We start from the raw sequence: 20,850 nt of genomic DNA on the forward strand, positions 1-20,850 counted from the left end.
CCTTCACTGATGATAGGCTATGTTGACTATGCTGATTTCACATATAACATGAACAGTACAGATTTCCGTTTCAGTCCATTACATTTTATAATATGGAATTCTAAAAATTTGAAGCTCAATATCTCAGAACTACTCAAAATGCAGATAGAACCTTATTATTCTAGGCTAGCGAATTTGGTTACACCCCTGTGTGGGAGGTGAGCAAATTTAATTTGTCAAAATTAGTGTAGATGAACTAGACTGGTTTCCAAACTTCCTGGTTTCCAGACTACTTTGTGAAGAGAGTGCATCTCTCGGTTGGGGTACATTCTCAACATTTACTTCACCTAACCTTTACAAACTTATTCTAAACCGCATCATGAAACAATGTCTTTTTTTATGTATTTTTTTGTAGGCGTTGCCACTACTGTTTACTCTTAAATGCCTGAGGGAAATGTTAGTGTGTTGTCAGTAGCCGGACAAACAACATTTCAGAGGAAATGAACAGAGATACTAGGGCAGGGCCAATTTATGGCTGCAGGCCGCAGATAAGAGGCACTGCCCTCAAACTCAGCAGTATATAAATGGACACTATTCTCATCACATGGCATCTGACCAAGACAACTTACTATTTATGGTCTTAGAATAATAAAAGGAAATTGCATACCTGCCTTTGGGATCCTCACGGGCCACATTATACAATCATCATTTGATTTTGTGAGGGCAAACTGCCAACAAATCTGACAGGTATGATCTGGCATCGACAGTAGGCATAAAGTGCAGTCGGCACACCAGGACTCCAGACTTCACAAAGAGCAGGAAGTGAGGTGAGTCTACTGAACATCCTTGAATTGCTGTGCTGTCTCAGAGAGCTGCTGTGACATTTGATCCACACTATGAAATCATGTCAGCATTGGGAGCTTTTGCGACTTTTTTTTTTTTTTTTTGGGGGGGGGGGTGTCACTCAGGAGAAGGATCAAGGAAATAAAATGATCACATTTCAGTTCCATAAATAACATGGTGAACCTGATCATGTAACAGGTGTGGGTTGCGTTACTGAAATATCCTGTTTCTGATTGTGGTTAGTTAACCTGTGCATTTAATAAAAGCTATTCTGTTTTCCTTCCTATAATAAAACGTGCACACAATTTAGTAAAACGTGCACACGATTTAGTAAATTGCGCACATAAATTAAAATGAGAGCACAATTTAGTAAAAACGTGTGCACAATTTACTAACTCGTGCGCACGTTTTACTAAATCGTGAGCACGATATACTAAATTGAGAGCACAATTTAGTAAAATGAGTGCTCAATTTAGTAAAATGTGCGCACGATTTAGTAAAATGTGTACATAATTTAGTAAAATGAGTGCGCGTTTTCTGGATATATATCTTGCAATGACCCCTCTAGGGTTCCGTAGAATATGTACCTCCCACTAAAACCATCCTAGAAGGATAATAGTTAAGAATATAAAAAATGTATTCATTATAATTGATTGTTAGGGGACTCAGCTGTAATTTAAAATGAAGTTTGAAAACCTGAGATGACTGATGTTAGCAGGCTAACAGCATTTGTGCAAAAAAGTTTGTCTTAAAGCGATGGTTCGGAGTAATTTCACCCTAGGGTCCTTTGCACCATGACCCCGAGCCAAACACCCTCCCAGAACCTGTTTTCCCTCGGTCAAACCCTGGTCGAGTAGCTCTCTCGGGGTCATGGTGCAAAGGACCCTAGGGTGAAATTACTCCGAACCACCGCTTTAATATGGGCGGGGCAGGTTGGTACACTGATTTTGGCACATACATTACCTATGGCTATTTTGTGACAAATTTACAAACTGTGTATTTTACACATAAAAACATCATCAATCTTTGTTTTAACATCGTTATTGGCACATGTGCACAACCCCACTTTAATCATATATAACTCAAAACAAGGGATCATTTGTTGACATTGAATATACAGTATTTACCTGAGATCCCAAGCTTTCAGTTAAACACAATTTGACCATTTTAACACATTGTAAGACGGGAGAAATATAACCGAGAGTGAAAAGTGTTCCAACCAGCCCCGGTCTCCCCTAATGGCAAGTTGCATCGCACGTTAGCTCTGGAGTAGCAAAACTGCTGTGGCTGCTGTGCGGTGGTGTTGTAAGGCGTATGGGCCCCACAGGTGGGAGTCATCTGGAGCTGACAGTTGTGCGAAGGGCCAAGAGCACCAGCCCAGCCCAGTTCAGCTCTCAAACAGGTCGGACAACCCTTAGGGAGGGAAGGGGGGTTGATTTCCCTCAGAGCTGAAATAGCATGTTAGCGTAATAGCAAATAGCGTGCAACATCATATTCATTGTGTCAGACTTTGGTAAGCATTTTTAAGACTTTTATGCATACACTATTTGTGAATTTATACTGATTTCTGTGTGTGCGTGTGTATGGAAATATTATGTGCATTTGTCGCAAAGGTGTTCACACTCCGCACGAGTAAGGGATGTTTGTAAGGGAAAGGGCACAGCATCGTTTTTTTTTCATTAAGCCGTCACTGTGGCGCATCTCATGTCAAGCACCGACACGATTCTACAAATGCTCTGTAATGAACTGCCTATTACTGTCGCCGTGCAGAGGAAATTGACTCAGCAAACTCTGTTATCATCCATAGCAACAGGACATTTCATAGATCACAATCATACTACTTTTCAAAGAATCAGTGAAGAACGTCCATTTCTGAGGCAGTGTTTTGTAAACAGGTGTGGTTTGTAATCTGTACACATATAATTGAGTATATTTTCGATTTGTCCATAATTTAATGAAAGTAAAAAAGCTGTGACATTATTACCTCCTGCCTCTGTCACATGAAGAAGGTAACCATTACAAAGACCTTTCCACAGCTAGGTTTTCTATTCAATTTGGAATTACAAGTAAAGCTAGGAGTTGGAGAGGAGATGGATTTAGGATCAGGGATGACAGCTGAGCATATGAATGACTGCAGAAATGTGTACAAAACAGGGAAACCATGACAGTGGTGATTGATCAGTAGCAAACTGTGTTGAAATCATCTGTATGGTTGTGTGACAAAAAGTATTTTGTTCAAAGCATATGTTACCCAACAGAGAATAAAATCCTCAGATTTAATATGCTTCATTACAATCTCGTGTTACATGTTTACATTATATACCATTTTGACACTTTATGGTGATTTTACAGATCTGATTTGTCTACACTGTTTGAATGTAAAATACGTTTTACAATGTAGAAAGTGGATTGTCACATCAATTTTACAGTAGGCTTAACAACCATAGCTTACCTAAATGCAGGACTAATACTGTAAATGATAGTACATACACTACCAGTCAAAAGTTTCGACACACACACACTTATTCATTGTTTTTTATTTGATTCTTTTTTTACTACATTGTACAACAATAGGCCTACCTACAACATCCAAAGTATGACACAAGACAAGGTCTCTAGAAATATATTATTTCCATGTGCCACATTTCATATTCTTCACTGTTTATACCTCTATGACAACTTTGCCGATAATTGATATTACTAAAGCCAACTTCATTCTTTTCAATAAACTCAGTGAAAGACAAGCAGCTAACAAATGCTCACAATGTATCCATCAAGGCTGTTGGAAATCCATTACAGCTGACTATAAAGTTGGTTGAGAGACTGAGCAAAAGGTCTGTACCTTGAAGCATTTAAAATATTGAAAATGTAGCTTTATTTACACTTTTTGTTTGCTTACAAAATTAATCCACATGGGCTATTTCATAATAATAACCACCTACTCAGATACATAAAGATAAAGAAAAAAAAACATAAATTTGAGAGTTGGTGTGTCCAAACTTTTGACTGGTAGTGTATATGTCTGTCAAAACCTACCACACGTTCACCTAGTTGAACAAATATTGACATTTAGAAAGGAAATATGTGCCATTTTCAATTCTGCTGGATAATGGTTAGCAGTCCGTTGAGCATTACCGATATACTGCGCTAATGGGATCATTGTTAACCGACGCGGATGTGTATTTCTTTTCGATTTACAGTAAGTAAACAACTGCATTTGAAACCTTCATTTACAAGAAAGATTTGCTTGCTGTACTTAATATATATATATATATATATATATAATCAGAAGTGACTGAAGCATCCCCAGACCAATTCTCAATCTCTAGTGAGAATGGTCTGGTGTTAGGCTACCGATATCTGTTTACAGCAATAATTACATATGAATGCTAAACATTTGTTGCAGTCGAAATAGCAGACAGAACATTCTTCAGTATGAAATACCCCTCTGTACAGTTATGTATCAAGATTTAATTGTGGCACATATGATCCTGATAAATTGAACAGCTTACAAATAGACAGCTAGACAGGCGGTCCAGCAGCAGAAGATCTCCCTGAAGGTCTTCCTCATCTCCTGGCTGCGGAAGGCGTAGATGAGTGGGTCGATGACCGAGTTGCACATGATGAGGATGAGGTATATGTTGAAGTGTGACATAAAGCAGACGCAGTAGGGGTTCCTGGGACAGGAGATCATGAGGATGAGGTGTAGGAAGAAGGGGGCCCAGCACACTACGAACACGCCTAGCAGGATGGACAGCGTGATGGCGCCCTTCATGCTGCCCGCCTGCCAGACGGGGCGGCCCTGGTTGCCGTGGGCAGCGATGGGCAGTGCGGCGATGCGCTTGAGGTGCAGGCGCGCCAGCAGGAACATGTGTACGTAGAGCGAGGCCATGAGCGCCAGCATGGCGAAGAACATGGCGATGAGGAGGACGAGCACGGCCGTGCTCTCCGAGTAGACGATGAAGAGCACGCCGGAGGCCGTGCAGAAGGCCCAGATGCAGGAGACAATGGCGACGGCCCGCCGCCGCGTCATGATAGCGTGGTAGCGCAGCGCGTAGAAGATGGTCACGTAACGGTCCACTGCCACCGCCAGCAGGCTCCAGATGGATGCCAGCAGCGACGTGCAGATCATGGAGTCGAACAGGTTGTCCATGCTCTCCACAAGGCTGCCCCGCATCCGCAGGCCACCACCCGTCAGCATCGCCATGACGACCGTCTCCGTGGCGTTGGAGACGCTCACGAGCATGTCAGCCACAGCCAGGCTGCAGAGGAAGAAGTACATGGGCGAATGCAGGTTGCGGTTCTTCACCACCGCCGCCACCACCAGGATGTTCTCGGCCAGGCTGAGGATGCCCAGCGCCAGGAAGACCTCGGTGGAGACCAGCAGCTGCTCGTAGCAGCCTGACGAGCCGGACCCATCACCCTGAGCGGCGGAATTCCCCAGAGCTCCATTCAAACTGACATTTTTGTGCTGGTGTGGAAGGACATGATGGCTGAGATGATGGTGGTGGTGGTAGTGGTGGCTGTGATGGTGGAGAAGTTTTTGTACATGAGATGCATTCATGGTGTTGGCTATGATGCAGCTACTTTTCTGAGAGAGTTTTCCTGTGTCATCCAGCGTTCCATCCTCAAGGGTCAACAGTGGTACTCGGAAGGTAACGCCAAGAGAGGAAAGTCCATACAATGAGAGATGACACTCGTGCAGAAGAACAGAGCAAAAGTCCAAGTCTGTTGGTGGAGCATTGTGTCTTCCGTTTCAGGCGCAAACACTTAATAACACTCAGCAATAATCCTCCAAAGGATCAGAGTGTGATGTGGGGCATGAAAATAATGCAGACACAGAGAGACGGTGGCACAGGAAACAACAAAAGATGCAATGGTGCACGCACACACACAAACACACACAAAGAATGAGCGAGAAGAGTGGAATAGAAGCAAGAGGTAACGAGAGCTCTTTTACCAACACCGATTAGATGATGAGAAGCAGAAGGAGGGAGAGAGGGAAGGAGAAGGGCTTGATGGCGCATGCATGCTGCTGGTCTCTTGCCACACACAAAGCCAGTGCAGCAGCTCTTGGCAGGGGGGAGAGAGATCCCCACTTTCCAGTCGCGGCAGGCTCCTCCTCCTTCACCTCACTCTGGCCAATAATGGCTTCCTCGGTGGGCTGAAGTCAGAGGCACAGGAGTGATCCCTCTGATAATAGGTAAATAGGGGATAATAATAGGGATAATAGGTAAATTGTACAGACGATTTAACCTTTCCATTAGAAGTTCAAGTTTTTTTTACTGCTTGGTTTTCCATTTTTGGTTTTTACCCCATAACCAAAACTACTGTAAAACAAAATTAAAAACTGGTTTTACTTGTTTTGTTTTATTTAGTTTTTCTTTTCTTTTCTTAGCATAGCTGGTATTTGGCTAAATACCTGGAGTTAAAGCAACACCAAAGAACTTTCCCTCTGTCGCACGAACGCTATTTGTTTATCCAGCATCGGCTTTGCAAATAACAATGTCCACAGACAAGGTAGAATATGTTGCATGATTTATAAAAGTACGATGTATTGCGACATCAAACGCAAGTCAAATTTGTAGTTTCTTATGTCTCATTCCATCGAACTACAGATCCGCTACCCGTTCTGGCAAACTTACATAGTGCGGTTATAGCCGATAGAGGGCTGCGAAGCAAATGCAGAAGTGTCGTTCACCCTGTTACAAGTTGATGAACCACTGAAACGATTTTGGAATTCTTATTTTAAGGTACAAAAAACTCTTTGGTGTTGCTTTAAGGCAGTGGTCCCCAAACTTTTTCTTCCGAGGGCCAGCTCACTATGCCTGGCTCTAAGAGAGGGCCAGAGACAGAGACTTTTATGAAGTGGTGGCAGAAACATCTGAAATGACCACCATTCTAACTTTCACTCACCTGATGAGAACTTTGTGAACTCTGTATGAACATTTGAACGAGTGAATAAAAAATATAAATAATTATACCAGAAAGTTCCAGAATTATGACTTGAATAGAAGTTAGTTAGTTATTAACAATTAATTGATAAATGTTTAGAATACTTTGAGCACTGATGCAGTCAGCAGAGGCCTCTTACATTGTTTGCAGGTAGGCCTACTATACATTTCATTCCGTTTTCGATGGCAAACGCGAAACAGCGCCAAAACAACCACCAGTGGACAAAAAGAATAATACATGTGTACTGTTAAGACTCGCCATAGAGAATGAATGGGGGAAATTACGGAGGTTATAGTTTGACGATGTCGTAGGACGTTCTGCTGCTGGCTTGTTACGTATTTGTTTGATGATGGTAAACGCACACCTTGTGAGGTGCTCACGATGGTAAATAAGACTTGAATTAGAAGAAGTGTCGTGGCACACTCAGAACTTCAATATGCAGTAATTTTATTTAACCAACGTTTCGGAAGCCGAAACGTTGGTTAAATAAAATTACTGCATATTGAAGTTCTGAGTGTGCCACGACACTTCTTCTAACTGCTGCTGGCTTGTGCCTCCACATGCTCAACATGCTTGATTGCATTGCGTCTCCACATTTCTAGCTAAAGTTTCATGTACCACATCAACATTCTTGTTCAGTGAATCTTGTAAATTCAATTCAAAAGATGTCCCGTGCCGCACTCTTTTGCGTCGGGATCCGCAGGTCCCGCGGGTCTACTGCGGGAGTGCAGACCTCTACCTGGCTGGGCCCGGTAGGCCCGTTCAGTATTCCATCCCTGATTGACGGGTACTACCGAATTTTCCGGACTATAAGTCGCTCCGGAGTATAAATCGTATCAGTCAAAAAATATGACAAAGAGGAAAAAAACATATATAAGTCGCATCGGACTATAAGTCGCATAAGTATTTGGACATTTATTTCACAAAATCCAAGACCAAGAACAGACAGACTATGTAACTGGACACATAGAGGTCAAAAAGATTGAGAATTCTACAGGGAATGTTAATGAAGACGAAGGAGTGAATGGTGGCAAGCTGAGGCGAGCTGGGAGATAACAAAGGTGGCCAATTTACAAGATTCACTGAACAAGAATGTTGATGTGGTACATGAAAATTTAGCTAGAAATGTGGAGAATGCAATGCAATCAAGCATGTTGAGCATGTGGAGGCACAAGCCAGCAGCAGAACAAATGATCGGGAGGCTGCCTCCGATATTGAGAGAAGATGTGCGTTTTAAAAGAACATGCAGACGAAGGAGTGATGGCTGCAAGCTGTGGCAAGCAGGGCGATAATGAAGACAGCCAACGAGGGCCCGACGGTAATTGTAAAGCAATTTCGCTGAACAAAAATGCCAATGTGGCACATGAAAATGTAGCTACAAATGTGGAGAATGCAAAGCAATCAAGCATTTTGGGCAATATCAAGGCACATAGGGGCAGTCATGGCCTACTGGTTAGGTCTTCGGGCTTGTAACCTAAGGGTTGCCGGTTTGATCCCCGACCAGTAGGAACGGCTGAAGCAAGGCACTCCTCACTGCTCCCCGAGCGCCGCTGTAGCAAGGCAACTCACTGCTCCGGGTTAGTGTGTGCTTCACCTCACTGTGTGTTCACTCTGTGCTCTGTGTGTTCACTAATTCACGGATGGGATAAATGCCTTGTATAGGCAAGTATACTTGCTTATGCCTTGTATAGGCAAGTATACTTGGCCGAGAAACCTGATTAACATTTACAGATTTACATTTACAAGCCGACAGCAGAGCAAGTGCTCAGCAGGCTACCTCCGAGAGAGCAAGAGAGAAAAATAGATGCATGTTTAAAAGAATGTGCGAACTTTCAACGACGCTATACTAGCTAGGAAGCTATTTATTTTATTTATAGGCTGCGCAAAGCACAGGTGTTCAATTGGGGCAGGCTTGTATTCGAGGCAGGCCTTCATTTTTTACGTGCGTTTTATTGTGAGATATGTGTTTTGTTAGAAGCAGCCTACCGGTAGGCTAATCAAAAGGTTAGGTTTGAGATTTAATTCACTTTTGGACTGTTTCATTATATTGCTAAATGTTGGGACTGATGGGCACTGAAATCTGGGGGGTATTTGATGGTTCAATATTAAGTTTCATGTAGCCTAGTTGAAAGAATGTTAGGATTTCCACCTGCTGTTTATTGCGAGACAAGGCAGCCGATTTCATTCATGCACTGAACGTGCGCTGTGCTGTAATGGAAACCTTATTGAGTTTTTTATTTTCATTATGCATGATTTACTTTTTTATTAAATATGTAGACAGGAATGCCTCGCGGCAATAATTGTGTTATAGGCTAGTACTGCTTCAGCCTGTCAAGCTCAGAAGGGGGCGGCAAGCGACTGGTAGCTTGAGAGCGACGTGTTGGAGACCTAGTGTTGGACAACGACTTTTCATTGGCAACAGTATTAAACCAAACAACAATATAAAATATTAAGAAGAGCTCTTTTATTTAATTGAGTTAAATCGAAACAATTTAGGCAATATTACCCCGGCTTGTAGGCCTTTATTTATAAATAGAATCCCGGCCATAATTTGAGGATTTACGGTATGTACGCATGTTTTAGGCATAGTGCAACCCCTAATCTCTGACTGAAAGTGTGCAGAACTTGTGCATTTACATATAAATATTTAAAGGAACCGTATGTAAGAAAAATATTTCAATTAATCATAAAATGGCCCTGATATGTCACTAGACATTAAGAAATCATGTTCATTTCAAATACTTATATCACTGACAACAGTAGTCCAGCCAGGATATTGTCATTTAAAAAGTGAAGTTGCAGCCCTCAACTGTTGTTGATGTTGTATTTTGTCATGTCATGTTGTGTTTTGGCCTGATGCGCCACCCTCCAGCTATCTACTAATCACGAAGTCAGTAGTGTTTCGCCATCTGCGTGTGCAACCTCGAGTCAGGGGGGAGGGGGAGGGGATACACCACTCTTCAGTATTTTGAAAGTGATTGCAGTACCAGTTTTGGCCACAATCTTACATATGGTTCCTTTAATATGTTTTCCTGGTGGTGACACCCCCGATAGCATTTAAACACTACCTTAGTTCATCTTAAAAAAAGGTACTGATCAAATGGCTGAAATAAGGACCAATCTGTACATTCGCTTTCTGCAATTGGTGTTTTGTAATTACGTGGTATTCACATAGGCTACAGTAAGCAATGGCTCAAGAGTGGATTATTATGCAGGCAAGTCAGTAATATTATTTTCCTGGCAATTCTCTGTATCCATTTGTTTCTGTTTAGGTTTAAATTTATTAAAGGTGCTCTAAGCGATGGGTAACGTCACTTCAGCTCATCCCTCCCTCCCCCTTCCTCCCATGCAAATGAAACTCTCGTTGATGATTGGCTGGAACAGTTTGTTATGTTTATGGTCCAGGCTGGACCAAGTTGTTCTTGTTGCCATTTTTGGAGCCTGGGCTGTCCAGAGAGACCACATAATGATTTGATAGGTTTTAGAAATGGGGAGTAAAGCGGCAAATACAGAACTGTACACGGGTACTCAATGTATAAGTACACAACAGGTACAAAATAACTAACCTGAAGTCTATATTTGTAGTGCTAAGTCTAAGTGCTAAGTCTATATGTAGTGCTTTTTTCAGGTATGTGTAGGTATTACCAATTACCAGAAGTTTAGGTATTGAGGCTTTGGTCTAAGCATTCATTTTTAGTGTGTGCAATAGACAAAATAAAAACTGTAATGCTAGGAGAGGAGGTTCTCTCTCTTCTTCAGTCTTCAGGAGGTTTTTGAAGGTAGAGGGGGACACACCTGCTCTAGAAACTAGTATTCCACCAACATGGATCTACCACCCTAACCCTTAACCCTTAAAGGAGTACCGTCACACCGGTGTGACGGGAATGTTGAGAAATGAACGTTCTAAAGAACATCTGGGTTCACTGAATTCAACATAGAATTTTAGAACCTTCAATTGTTGCGGAACTTAGAACGTTCAAAAACCTACACCTTTAAGGGTTAAATGTGTAGGTTTTTGAACATTCTAACATAAGATTCCGTTCCACAACAATTGAAGGTTCTTAAATTCTATGTTGAATTCAATGAACCCAGATATTCTTTAGAACGTTCATTTCCCAACATTTCCCTCACACCGGTGTGACGGTACTCCTTTAAGGACTAAGGCATTGTCCCATTCCATACATGTTGACTTGAAGCTTTGAGGTTATTCAGCCTATCTTACAGAGAGAGAGGGAGAGAGAGAGAGAGAGAAAATCAAAGAGAGCTATACTTCCTTTCATGGTTTACAGTGAATAGGTTACACAATGTCCTTTTTACATGATGTTGCAGAGAATCCACACCCATCTGTGAGCTGTTTCACTCCAAACTCTTCCCTACCATTGACAACACCACTCTTCGTGGCTCAACACCTGGGAGTTGGTTTTCCATCTAACGCAATCCTGATCACGATGGACGCTGTTCAACAGATTGGTATGTTTAGTTATCGTGGTTCTATCATTGGTCTAATTGTTTTCTATTTAATTTGATACTCTTAATTCATTTTTTTTAGGCTTTTTGATTTTACTAAACTGTTCATTTCAATGTTGATGTATAGTATGCCATTTTAAGTCACTTTGGACAAAAGCATCTGCTAAGTACCTTAAATATTTAAATATAAACATAATTCACCTTTACAGCTAAAAGTAATGCTTATCCTTTAGAGGCAAAAGCTTCAACAGAAGTGATTGCAACTGCAGCTGGACTCATTCTGAGACAGGAGGGAAAAGACAGTGGGAGAAAAGAAACCGCCAGTGTACATCGAGCAAGCGGTCCTCACGTGCTGAACATGGACTTCAGCAGCATCTATAGCAGAGGTGGGATTTATATTCAAAACCACATCAAAGTTATTTCACAATGAAAACGGAGAATACAAATTAATCTGAAACAGCTCAACCTTCTTCACACTAGAGATATTGTGGCATTTTCATTTGCTATGCTAGACATGTCCATATTTTTTATGCAATTCTCAATTCAAAATGAACAGACACCCACCAACAGCCATGCCATGTGATCAGCACTTATCAGCAGCTGAGGGGAAATTATGAGAATTTGAAATTATCAAACGGCAGTTATGATGTCTCAAAGAGATGCCACAATATTCAGTAATTAAGGTGGAATACTAACTACAGCTAATTTAATGACTAGGCAACATTTGCTCATTTAACAGCATGGCCAAGACCTTAACCACAAACACTGATGAATCAACACAATGCATGTATATACCACACAATAGCTGTATTTCATGCACGAGAACTTTGCTTGCTGATAGACTTTGCACTTTTTAGGACCCTTGGTCATTTTCTTTGTATCAGCTATTTGACCATCTATAAAACAGTTTATTGATGATCCTGATCCACCTGTCAGTTCTTATTCAATTCAATTTAATTCCATCAAGAAGAAACAACACAACATCCCTTGGGCAAACCAAATAATTAAACACATTGCACAGAAAAAAATGTAAAAGGCTCTTCTTTAATAATTGAGTGTTCTCAATTTATCACCATATTTATAATCTCCGTATTCGTTCAGATCTGCTCCCAGCAGAGGATGGTGTGGAAGCAACCAAGAGCTTTATGCATGAACTGGTGGACATTCTCTTCGCCTACATCTGCAAATCTCTTAACAGGAGCTCTAAAGTGCTGGACTTTCATCATGTCCATCAACTGAAGGAGAGCTTGGACGGTTTCACCTTAGAGCTCCCTGACCAGCCCGAGAACCTTGAGCAGCTCCTTGTCGATTGCCAAGATACCCTGAAATACGGAGTCAAAACTGGTAAAACGAATGTGCTTAGATGTGTTCTATTTGGTGTTTTATTCTACTCAGCAAGCTAAAAATATTTTTACAGTCTGTATGAAGTATAGGATTGAGGGTTGAAATGTCTTCCTGCCTCACCCTCACATGATTAACATCGTCCACCCCAGGGCACCCACGCTTCTTCAACCAGCTGTCATCTGGCCTTGACATCATCGGCCTGGCAGGGGAATGGTTGACCTCAACCGCTAACACTAACATGTAAGACCTGTGTCGTTTTCAGCCATTCGGCAGGATGACTGTTGAAGAAGGAAAAGGAGGTTGTGATGGTGACTTACAGTGTGTGTGTTATTGGCTGCCCACACAGGTTTACCTACGAAGTGGCGCCCGTGTTCATACTCATGGAAGAGGTTCTTCTGAGTAAGATGAGGAGCATGATTGGATGGCCCGAGGACGAAGGGGATGGAATCTTCTGTCCAGGTACTGAGACTGGAACCAGACAGGTGATCTAGATAAACAATTACATGCCACCAGAGGTGTGTTCAAATTCACAAACATAGGCGAACATTTGCGAACGTTGCCAAACAGTTTTCCGTTTGCCTTGAGGTTTTGGCGTTTGCGAACAACCACATACAGTGGAACTGGACGTGAGCTTGATGAAGGTAACAATGCAATTACCGTTAAAATGGAATGTTAAGACCAAATCGTTCAAATTTAACTGTTCAAAGAAAACATGTTCACCACGAACATTCGCCACTGTTTGCCAAAATTAAACGCACCTCTGGTGTGAACTGACCAAGGTGTGAGTGAAACACTGACCATAAGGGAACACAAACAAACAACTCAGAGATATAAAAGCATCATACAATACAGTGGCTAAAAAGTATTCACCCCCCTTGGATAATCGCTTATTTTGCATTATGTAAGGGATAATGTATAGAACGCTGGTCATTATTGGGAAAATAAGTCCCGACAGGGCGAACCGGACCCCGACGCGCAGCTGAGGGGTCTTGTTCCGCACTGAAGGGACTTATTTTCTGATAATTACCGGCGGACAATACATTATCCCGCTTATTACACGGCTACTTGCCAAAAATTCCCTCTTTAATGTCAAAGTGAAAGCAGATATCTACAAAATAATGTTCATTAATGAAAAATATTTATTACACGGCTCTTCAGAGTGCTGCAGAAAGTTCCATTCACATGAATGGGCCTTCCCAACGTTCGGGCCTATGTTATATTATATTATATTATATTTATCTATATAAATCACCGGCAAAGTATATAATCACCGCTGTCAATGGCAACGAGTTGATTAACGTCTTTCATATCCCTCCGCAAGACTTTCGTTCACTTATTGCAATGGAATTTCATTGAAAGGGAAAGTAAGCTAGTAAGACGTTGCCTCGCAACACCTGAAACTGTCAAGTTCTATCTGTGTGGCAAACTATTTATTTTGTCAGCGGAAGACACGAAACGGTAGCAAAATAATTTTTAAAGATTCATTGTGTTAGGTTTCTTTTCTCGTTTTGGCAGGTAGCCGTGTAAAAAGCGGGATAATGTATTGGCCGCCGGTAATTATCAGAAAATAAGTCCCTTCAGGTCGAAGCAAAACCCCTCCGCTGCGCGTCGGGGTTCTGTTCTCCCTGTCGGGACTTATTTTCTGATAATTACCGGCGGACAATACATTATCCCTTACTTAATTAATGAACATTATTTTGTAGATATCTGCTTTCACTTTGACATTAAAGAGGGAATTTTTGAAAATTATTGTAAAAAAGGCAAATTTAAATGATCCAAGATTCCATTTATAAAAGCGCTAAAAAGTGAAATATCCATGGGGGTGAATATTTTTAGGCACTGTAATTATGGTATAGCCTATTTCCCATTCAGAGGGGGCAATGAGCAAATCCTATCACAAAGCTCCTGTGTACTCAAGCCACATGTCACAGCAGCAGAAGTGTTCTTGCAAGGTACGTGAACGTACAATATATGACAAACAAATAAATGCATTCTGGTTCAGGTAAATTGTGTAAATAAAAACCTACACCAGACACATCCACTTTTAATCCAGTTCATCCATCCATCCCTTTTTCATTCTGTTGGCAATGCATGTTCTGATGAACAATCTGTTTTCAGGTGGCAGTGTGTCCAATCTGAATAGCGTGCTCCTGGCTAGGTACCACTTTTTCCCTGAGGTGAAGAAAGCGGGAATGACTGTTCTTCCTAAGCTGGCCATGTTAACCTCCTCACATGTAAGAACTTTGTCCTCCATGATGCATAAACCTTTACAATGGAAACAATACAAAGCAATGGTGCCTGTACATTTCTATAGATTTCAACATGCACAGCAAAACATTAGTGGCATAATTGCTGACCCTTTCCTCCTCAACCCTCACCAGCGCTCTTGATCTGCCTGTGTCTTGCCAGAGTCATTACTCCATCCAGAAAGCCGCTGCTGTGCTGGGGATCGGCACTGACAATGTGCTGCTGGTGAAGTGCGATGAGCGGTAAGGCTGTGGATATGAGTGTGACACTTCCCCAGTGACCTGGGTAGGAGCCTCACTGTGAACACTCTCCCCCTGTCTCTGTCTCTGTCTCTGTCTCTGTCTCTGTCTTCGTCTCTGTCTCTGTCTCTGTCTCTGTCTCTCTCTGAGGGGGAAGATGATCCCTGCTGAACTAGAGTCTGGCATCGTCACAGCCAAAGCCAAGGTTAGTTACATGTCATCGTTACTTGTCAAGCACTCTGGCACTCTCTCTTTCCCTCTTTCATATATATTATATGAACCTCCCCAAACTTTTTGACTTTTTGAAGTAAAAAAACTTTCACCTGCATTAATGCATTCCTATGGTAGAGGTGTTTGCTCAGTCTAAATTTAGGCTTACTGATCTTCACTCTGTCATTACTCTGACTATCATAAGTGTTTACTCTGACAATCATAAGTGTTTTGACCATCTACAGGGTCTGGTCCCATTTTATGTCAACGCCACAGCAGGGACCACTGTTTATGGTGCCTTCGACCCTCTGGACGACGTTGCCAACATTTGTGACCGCCATGGACTGTGGATGCATGTTGATGTATTGCCTGTTAATGAATATTTCTGCAAATATTCCTAATAGCAGTAGTTAATGTATAATAAGTAGGCCCAGTAGATAGATTTCTGCTTGAGAATCCTCTTGTTGTCTGCAGGCAGCTTGGGGTGGTGGTTTGCTGATGTCTAAGAGACACTGTGCCAAACTGAATGGGATTGACAGGTTGGTTGGAGAAATATCCAAGCGTTTACAGACATGAATATTCTTTTTTTTGTTTTTTTTTCTTGGAGCAAATTCTTTTTTCGTAACAGGGCATCCTCTGTAACCTGGAATCCTCACAAAATGATGGGAGTCCCGTTGCAATGCTCAGCCTTTTTAGTGCGTAAAAAGGTAAGAGGAATTTTGTAGCACAGCTTGGATACTGATTTGGAGTCTGGTACTGTACCAGACTCCAAATCCGTATCCAAGCATCCAATATATATATACACACTACCAAAAGTTTGGAGACACTTAGAAATGTCCATTCCACTCCATTATAGACAGAATACCAGCTGAGATCATTTGCATTGTTTTTTTTACTCAGGGCAGCAGTTTTCAGATTACATTATGTGCTTACATAATTGCAAAAGGGTTCTCTTATGTTTTCTCAGTTAGCCTTTTTAAATGAAATCAGATTAGTGAACAGAATGTGCCTTTGCAACATTGGTTGCTGATATGGGCAATGTAGATATTGCATTAAAGACCAGCCATTTCTTTCTACAACAGTCAAGAACCCTTTTGCAATTATGTAAGCATCTGCATCTTTATGATGCAATCTGAAAACTGCTGCCCTGAGTAAAGCTGATGAAATGATCTCAGCTGGTATTCTGTCTACAATGGAGTGGAATGGACATTTCTAAGTGTCTCCAAACTGTTGACTGGTAGTGTACAGTATATATATATATATATATATATATATATATATGGCCAGACATGACCACCAGTGTGATTCCTATTCATAGACCTTTATCAAGAGGGTATTAATCCAAGACAGATATTAACACATTGCGATGTGCTGAAATAAAATAGGCTACCATTAGTACATGCACACAGACATACAGAGAGAGAGAGAGAGAGAGAGAGAGAGCATTGTTCACTTTGGTTGCATTGACAGGGCATCTTACAAGAGTGCAATCAGCTCCAAGCAGCATACCTGTTCCAGCCTGACAAGCACTACGATGTCTCCTATGACACTGGGGATAAGACCATGCAGTGTGGAAGACATGTGGATGTCTTCAAGTTCTGGCTCATGTGGAAAGCAAAGGTAACAATGATCTGGATCAAAAGTGTTGGACAGTATATTTAAGAAGTCATTGCACAGATGATGTTTCCCTTGCTATTTTTGCCAGTGGAACTCTAGTCTTTTAAGGTGAAAATGAAAGTAGGCACCAAGTAAAGGCAATATTCCAAGGCACTTTGTTTCTCACTTACAAACTACAGCATTTTGTATAAGGACTCAGTCATCATACAAATCACAGACATCATTATTTGTAAAGCTGTTTTTTTATACTAAAGATTGTTATCCTCCATCAGCTAAGGCTACTAGCCAATACACACCAATACTTTGAACAAAGTTGAGAATTGAGATGACTTTAATGGTAACTAGCAGGGCATAAACCTTTGGAAAGAAAAGAATTAGCCAATGCAAACATGACAAAGCCTGACTATCTTGTTCATAAACGATGGTGTCAAGACTTCTCATTTTGATGACATTGGCAGTTTCATTGACATGAATACTTGCTTTTGAGGAATGGACTAAGCAAGTGACGTGCTTTTGCAGGTTATCCACTAGGTTTTGCAGTTTGCACGCTGCGTGCCACGCTGCTTCAGAAGTGTGGTCATTACAGTTTTTCTCAGTCGCTTTGGTGCTTTTCTCACATCACTATTAACATTTGTACAGCAAGTGCATTTCTCAAAACAATTAGTGCAAACTGCAAAACCTAGTGGATAACCTGCAAAAGCACGTCACTTGCTTAGTCCATTCCTCAAAAGCAAGTATTCATGTCAATGAAACTGCCAGTGTCATCAAAATGAGAAGTCTTGACACCATCGTTTATGAACAAGATAGTCAGGCTTTGTCATGTTTTCATTATGACAGTTCTCTCAGTGTTTTCCAATGCAAAAAGGGCAGAACTCTGTGACACTACCTGAACATGCTGAGGACAGCACTATACAGTACTTGTACAGCCATTTGAAAACTACAGTAAAGTTACACATTGCTGTAGTTAGGGGAATAAGTGAGTACAAGACACTGAATACGTATGTTTCACATTTTTACTGTATGCTCTTTGCAATTCTACAGCATTGTGACAGAATTTGATAACTAGGTCAACAATTTTGTATGTAATGACTCAAGCAAAGAAATGAAGGCTATTAGTTTTATTGGGAACGACTATTCAGCATCCATAAGTATAGTTCATTTTGACTGACATGACATAAGCAAATGATAATGTTACAAAACAGCAGAGAATTTTATGAAACTGATACATGCATACATGTCCAAAAGCATTTGCAATTTGTTCAGAGGAAGGAGAAATTGCTACTATAATGTGCAGAAATGACTAAATGTCATTAAAAGGTTGAACTAATAGTCTGATCTGAGGAAAGCACCAAAGCGACTGAGAAAAACTGTAAGTTTCCTTGATGCGTCACAACTAAAGATCGTCCTGAGTATCTAATCTATTGGTATGTGTGTCGTGTGTTACAGCTAAAGATCGTCCTGAGTGTATCTAATCTATTGGTATGTGTGTCGTGTGTTACAGCTAAAGATCGTCCTGAGTGTATTTAATCTATGTGTTGTGTTACAGCTAAAGATCGTCCTGAGTGTATCTAATCTATTGGCATGTGTGTTGTGTTACAGGGCTCGGAGGGCTTTGAGTCCCAGATCAACAGATGTTTGGATAATGCAGAATATCTGTATGACAAGCTGGAGGGAAGAGCTGACTTTAAGCTGCTCTTCAAAAGCAAAGTCAGTCTTGTCTTCTGGAGAGCTACAGCATTTTGCATTTATTAAAGCCCTTCAAGTGTATACTGTAAAACTTTAAAAATAAACTGATTTCTTTTTCTTTTTTCTGTTTTTAAAACCAGCCAGAACACAGTAACGTCTGCTTTTGGTACCTTCCACAGAGTGTGAGAAGTATGCCAGCGGGGTTAGAAAGAAACAACAAGCTGCACACGGTAAAGTGAGGCATATAAACACTTTGAATGTTTTCTCTAACAGTTCGTCATCTGGTGAATTTACCAAACAAAGGTGCACCAAGAGTGATATGTTATAGGATGACATGTTTGAATAGGGACATTTGGTGGACTTGATTCAATTGTCAATTTGTGGGTTCACAGGTGGCACCAAAAATCAAGGCCAAGATGATGGAGGAAGGACAGACCATGATTGGGTACCAGCCTCTGGGAGACAAAGTGAATTTCTTCCGCTGTGTCTTTTCAAACCCAGCCACTCAGAGAGAGGACGTAGACTTCCTTTTGGATGAAATTGTGCGATTAGGATCTGATCTCTAACTTTAGTTGATTTTGAATAGTTCATTGTATAGTTCAAATAGTCATTTTGTTGTATTTTGGTGTTTCAAAACACAGTTCAAGATGGCCTCACAAAAATACCATGTTCATGGAAAAACAGGCTTGTAAGGGGAACATGTAGTACTTGCGAGCTGTCATTTTAACTTAATATTGGAAGGCATACTGATTTTTTTTATTTTATTTCTCTGTCCATGTACAGGTCCTCCCTCTCCCCCACCCTTACACATTTATGAAAAGATTGTAGACCTCCAGTGGATAATAAGTTTCTCATGAAATTGTTTGGGGTTGGAAGTGCTTCTGCTCTGCTCCTGTATTCATCTACAGTAGTTAACCTTATGTTTGTTATAGTCCACAAAAAGTGTCTCATATCATATTGCTTGACAGAGGAGCTCTTTCAGGTTTAGGTAAACACAGGCATAGAGGTAGGCACAAAGGAAGGCCATTGTAGACTAGACTCAACAGTGGATTACTTCTAGGGGAATCATTGCATCATAGAGCGCAGATGTCCCTTTGTTTTTATGACTGCATCACCCAAGATCAAGAGGACATGCAACAGCTGTTGATGTCCTCTCAAAAGACAAAGGCGAAGGTCAACAATTGCAGCCTCCTTGCTGCCCTCTTTGAGATTTCCATTAAGTTGGCACAGCCACATTTTCTGTTTCTGGAGGACTTTAATTAAGTTGTGCAATCATGTCCCATGTTGCAATTTTTTGTTTGAATGAGAACAATCTTGTTTTACTGTAAAACCCTGTTGCAATTTGCACCACTACTGTTACTTTTGTCTGGTCATTCCACAGACTGATAGGATAAACAAGCTTAAACTAGATGACATTAATACATCATGCAATTAATAAAATTAATATTAATAGATGAAATGAGATACATTTCAACATAAGAAAGCATTCTGCACTTTATCAGTTTCATGATGGTGGTTGGAAGAACTATGTAAACAATTATAATCAATCTCAAACTAGTATCTCATTTGCAATATTATGTTTGTTTGTATTAAAAGTAAACTAATGTGATACATTATATAATGTTCAACAGTTATAGTCTCTTGATTTGAATTGTAGGATGTTACATTGATCAATCGTACATCCTTCTACATCGTAGAATTGATAAAAAGTTGGTAAAGAATATAATGTGAAAGTTGATACTGAGATAAATGCAACTTCATAATAATAATCATTATTCATCTTTTTACTAAACATTTCAGATATTCAGGTCCTATATAAAAGAATGCCTCATTGATATATGGATCGATCTGTAACCAGTGCTGTGGGAAATTAAATTAATTTAGAGCAACATTCTCCTTGAAGATATGGTCAAGCGTACTGCATGATGTGTTTCATTTCATTGATACCAGAATATATAACAGAATGGTTTATGAGAATCATGCTGTTTACAGGAGAGTGGACAAACATGGGATGGATAGATAGATAGATAGATAGGTCATAAATGTTTAATACTTACTGTATTTCAAATTGTAACGAAAGCCTGTGGAACTGTGCAGATTAAAAATGCTTGCCGCACAATGCCATGGTAAGCATGCTTTCAGTGAACCTTTTTATATATATAAATAGCTTCTGGGCATAGATTTCTTTGTCCAACAGTGCTCCCTGCTGGTGAAAGTATGTACATATCTGTGCACACAGCCTTGTGTTCAGAAGTGGGGACAG

At 40.8% G+C, this 20,850-nt stretch overlaps 2 protein-coding genes across 3 annotated transcripts; one reads left to right on the plus strand and one right to left on the minus strand.

Moving 5' to 3' along the window:
- Positions 1 to 451: 451 nt before the first annotated feature.
- Positions 452 to 20,653, plus strand: gad3 (glutamate decarboxylase 3). Of its 2 annotated transcripts, none has more exons than XM_076294891.1 (16): positions 452 to 806; positions 11,107 to 11,247; positions 11,478 to 11,630; positions 12,346 to 12,588; positions 12,738 to 12,828; positions 12,935 to 13,047; positions 14,707 to 14,822; positions 14,998 to 15,077; positions 15,225 to 15,279; positions 15,530 to 15,646; positions 15,759 to 15,823; positions 15,913 to 15,991; positions 16,755 to 16,904; positions 18,501 to 18,608; positions 18,728 to 18,817; positions 18,980 to 20,653. In XM_076294891.1, the coding sequence occupies exons 2-16, from the start codon at positions 11,226 to 11,228 to the stop codon at positions 19,151 to 19,153; spliced, it is 1,656 nt and encodes a 551-aa protein (XP_076151006.1). In that variant the 5' UTR covers positions 452 to 806; positions 11,107 to 11,225; the 3' UTR covers positions 19,154 to 20,653. The 2 variants fall into 2 exon arrangements, with proteins under 2 accessions (XP_076151006.1, XP_076151007.1); XM_076294892.1 differs by having other exon boundaries at positions 18,767 to 18,817.
- mc4r (melanocortin 4 receptor) lies at positions 4,331 to 5,386 on the minus strand. The gene has a single exon (XM_076293255.1). The coding sequence runs from the start codon at positions 5,384 to 5,386 to the stop codon at positions 4,331 to 4,333; it is 1,056 nt and encodes a 351-aa protein (XP_076149370.1).
- Positions 20,654 to 20,850: the final 197 nt, after the last annotated feature.

The sequence above is a fragment of the Alosa pseudoharengus genome, unplaced genomic scaffold (assembly GCF_046254945.1).
Source record: "Alosa pseudoharengus isolate Yale_2024_CS ecotype anadromous, Long Island Sound unplaced genomic scaffold, YU_APseudo_1.1 YU_APseudo_1.1_scf_2, whole genome shotgun sequence".
In the NCBI taxonomy this organism is placed as follows: Eukaryota; Metazoa; Chordata; class Actinopteri; order Clupeiformes; family Clupeidae; genus Alosa; species Alosa pseudoharengus.

What these genes read in the sequence shown, in the direction of transcription:
- mc4r (XM_076293255.1), bottom strand. Translation starts at nt 5,386, where the DNA reads ATGAATGCATCTCATGTACAAAAACTTCTCCACCATCACAGCCACCAC.
- gad3 (XM_076294891.1), top strand. Translation starts at nt 11,226, where the DNA reads ATGGACGCTGTTCAACAGATTG. An exon ending in CAGCAGCATCTATAGCAGAG is followed by an intron (nt 11,631 to 12,345) that starts GTGGGATTTATA and finishes GTATTCGTTCAG; the next exon opens with ATCTGCTCCCAGCAGAGGAT. An exon ending in GACTGTGGATGCATGTTGAT is followed by an intron (nt 15,647 to 15,758) that starts GTATTGCCTGTT and finishes TGTTGTCTGCAG; the next exon opens with GCAGCTTGGGGTGGTGGTTT.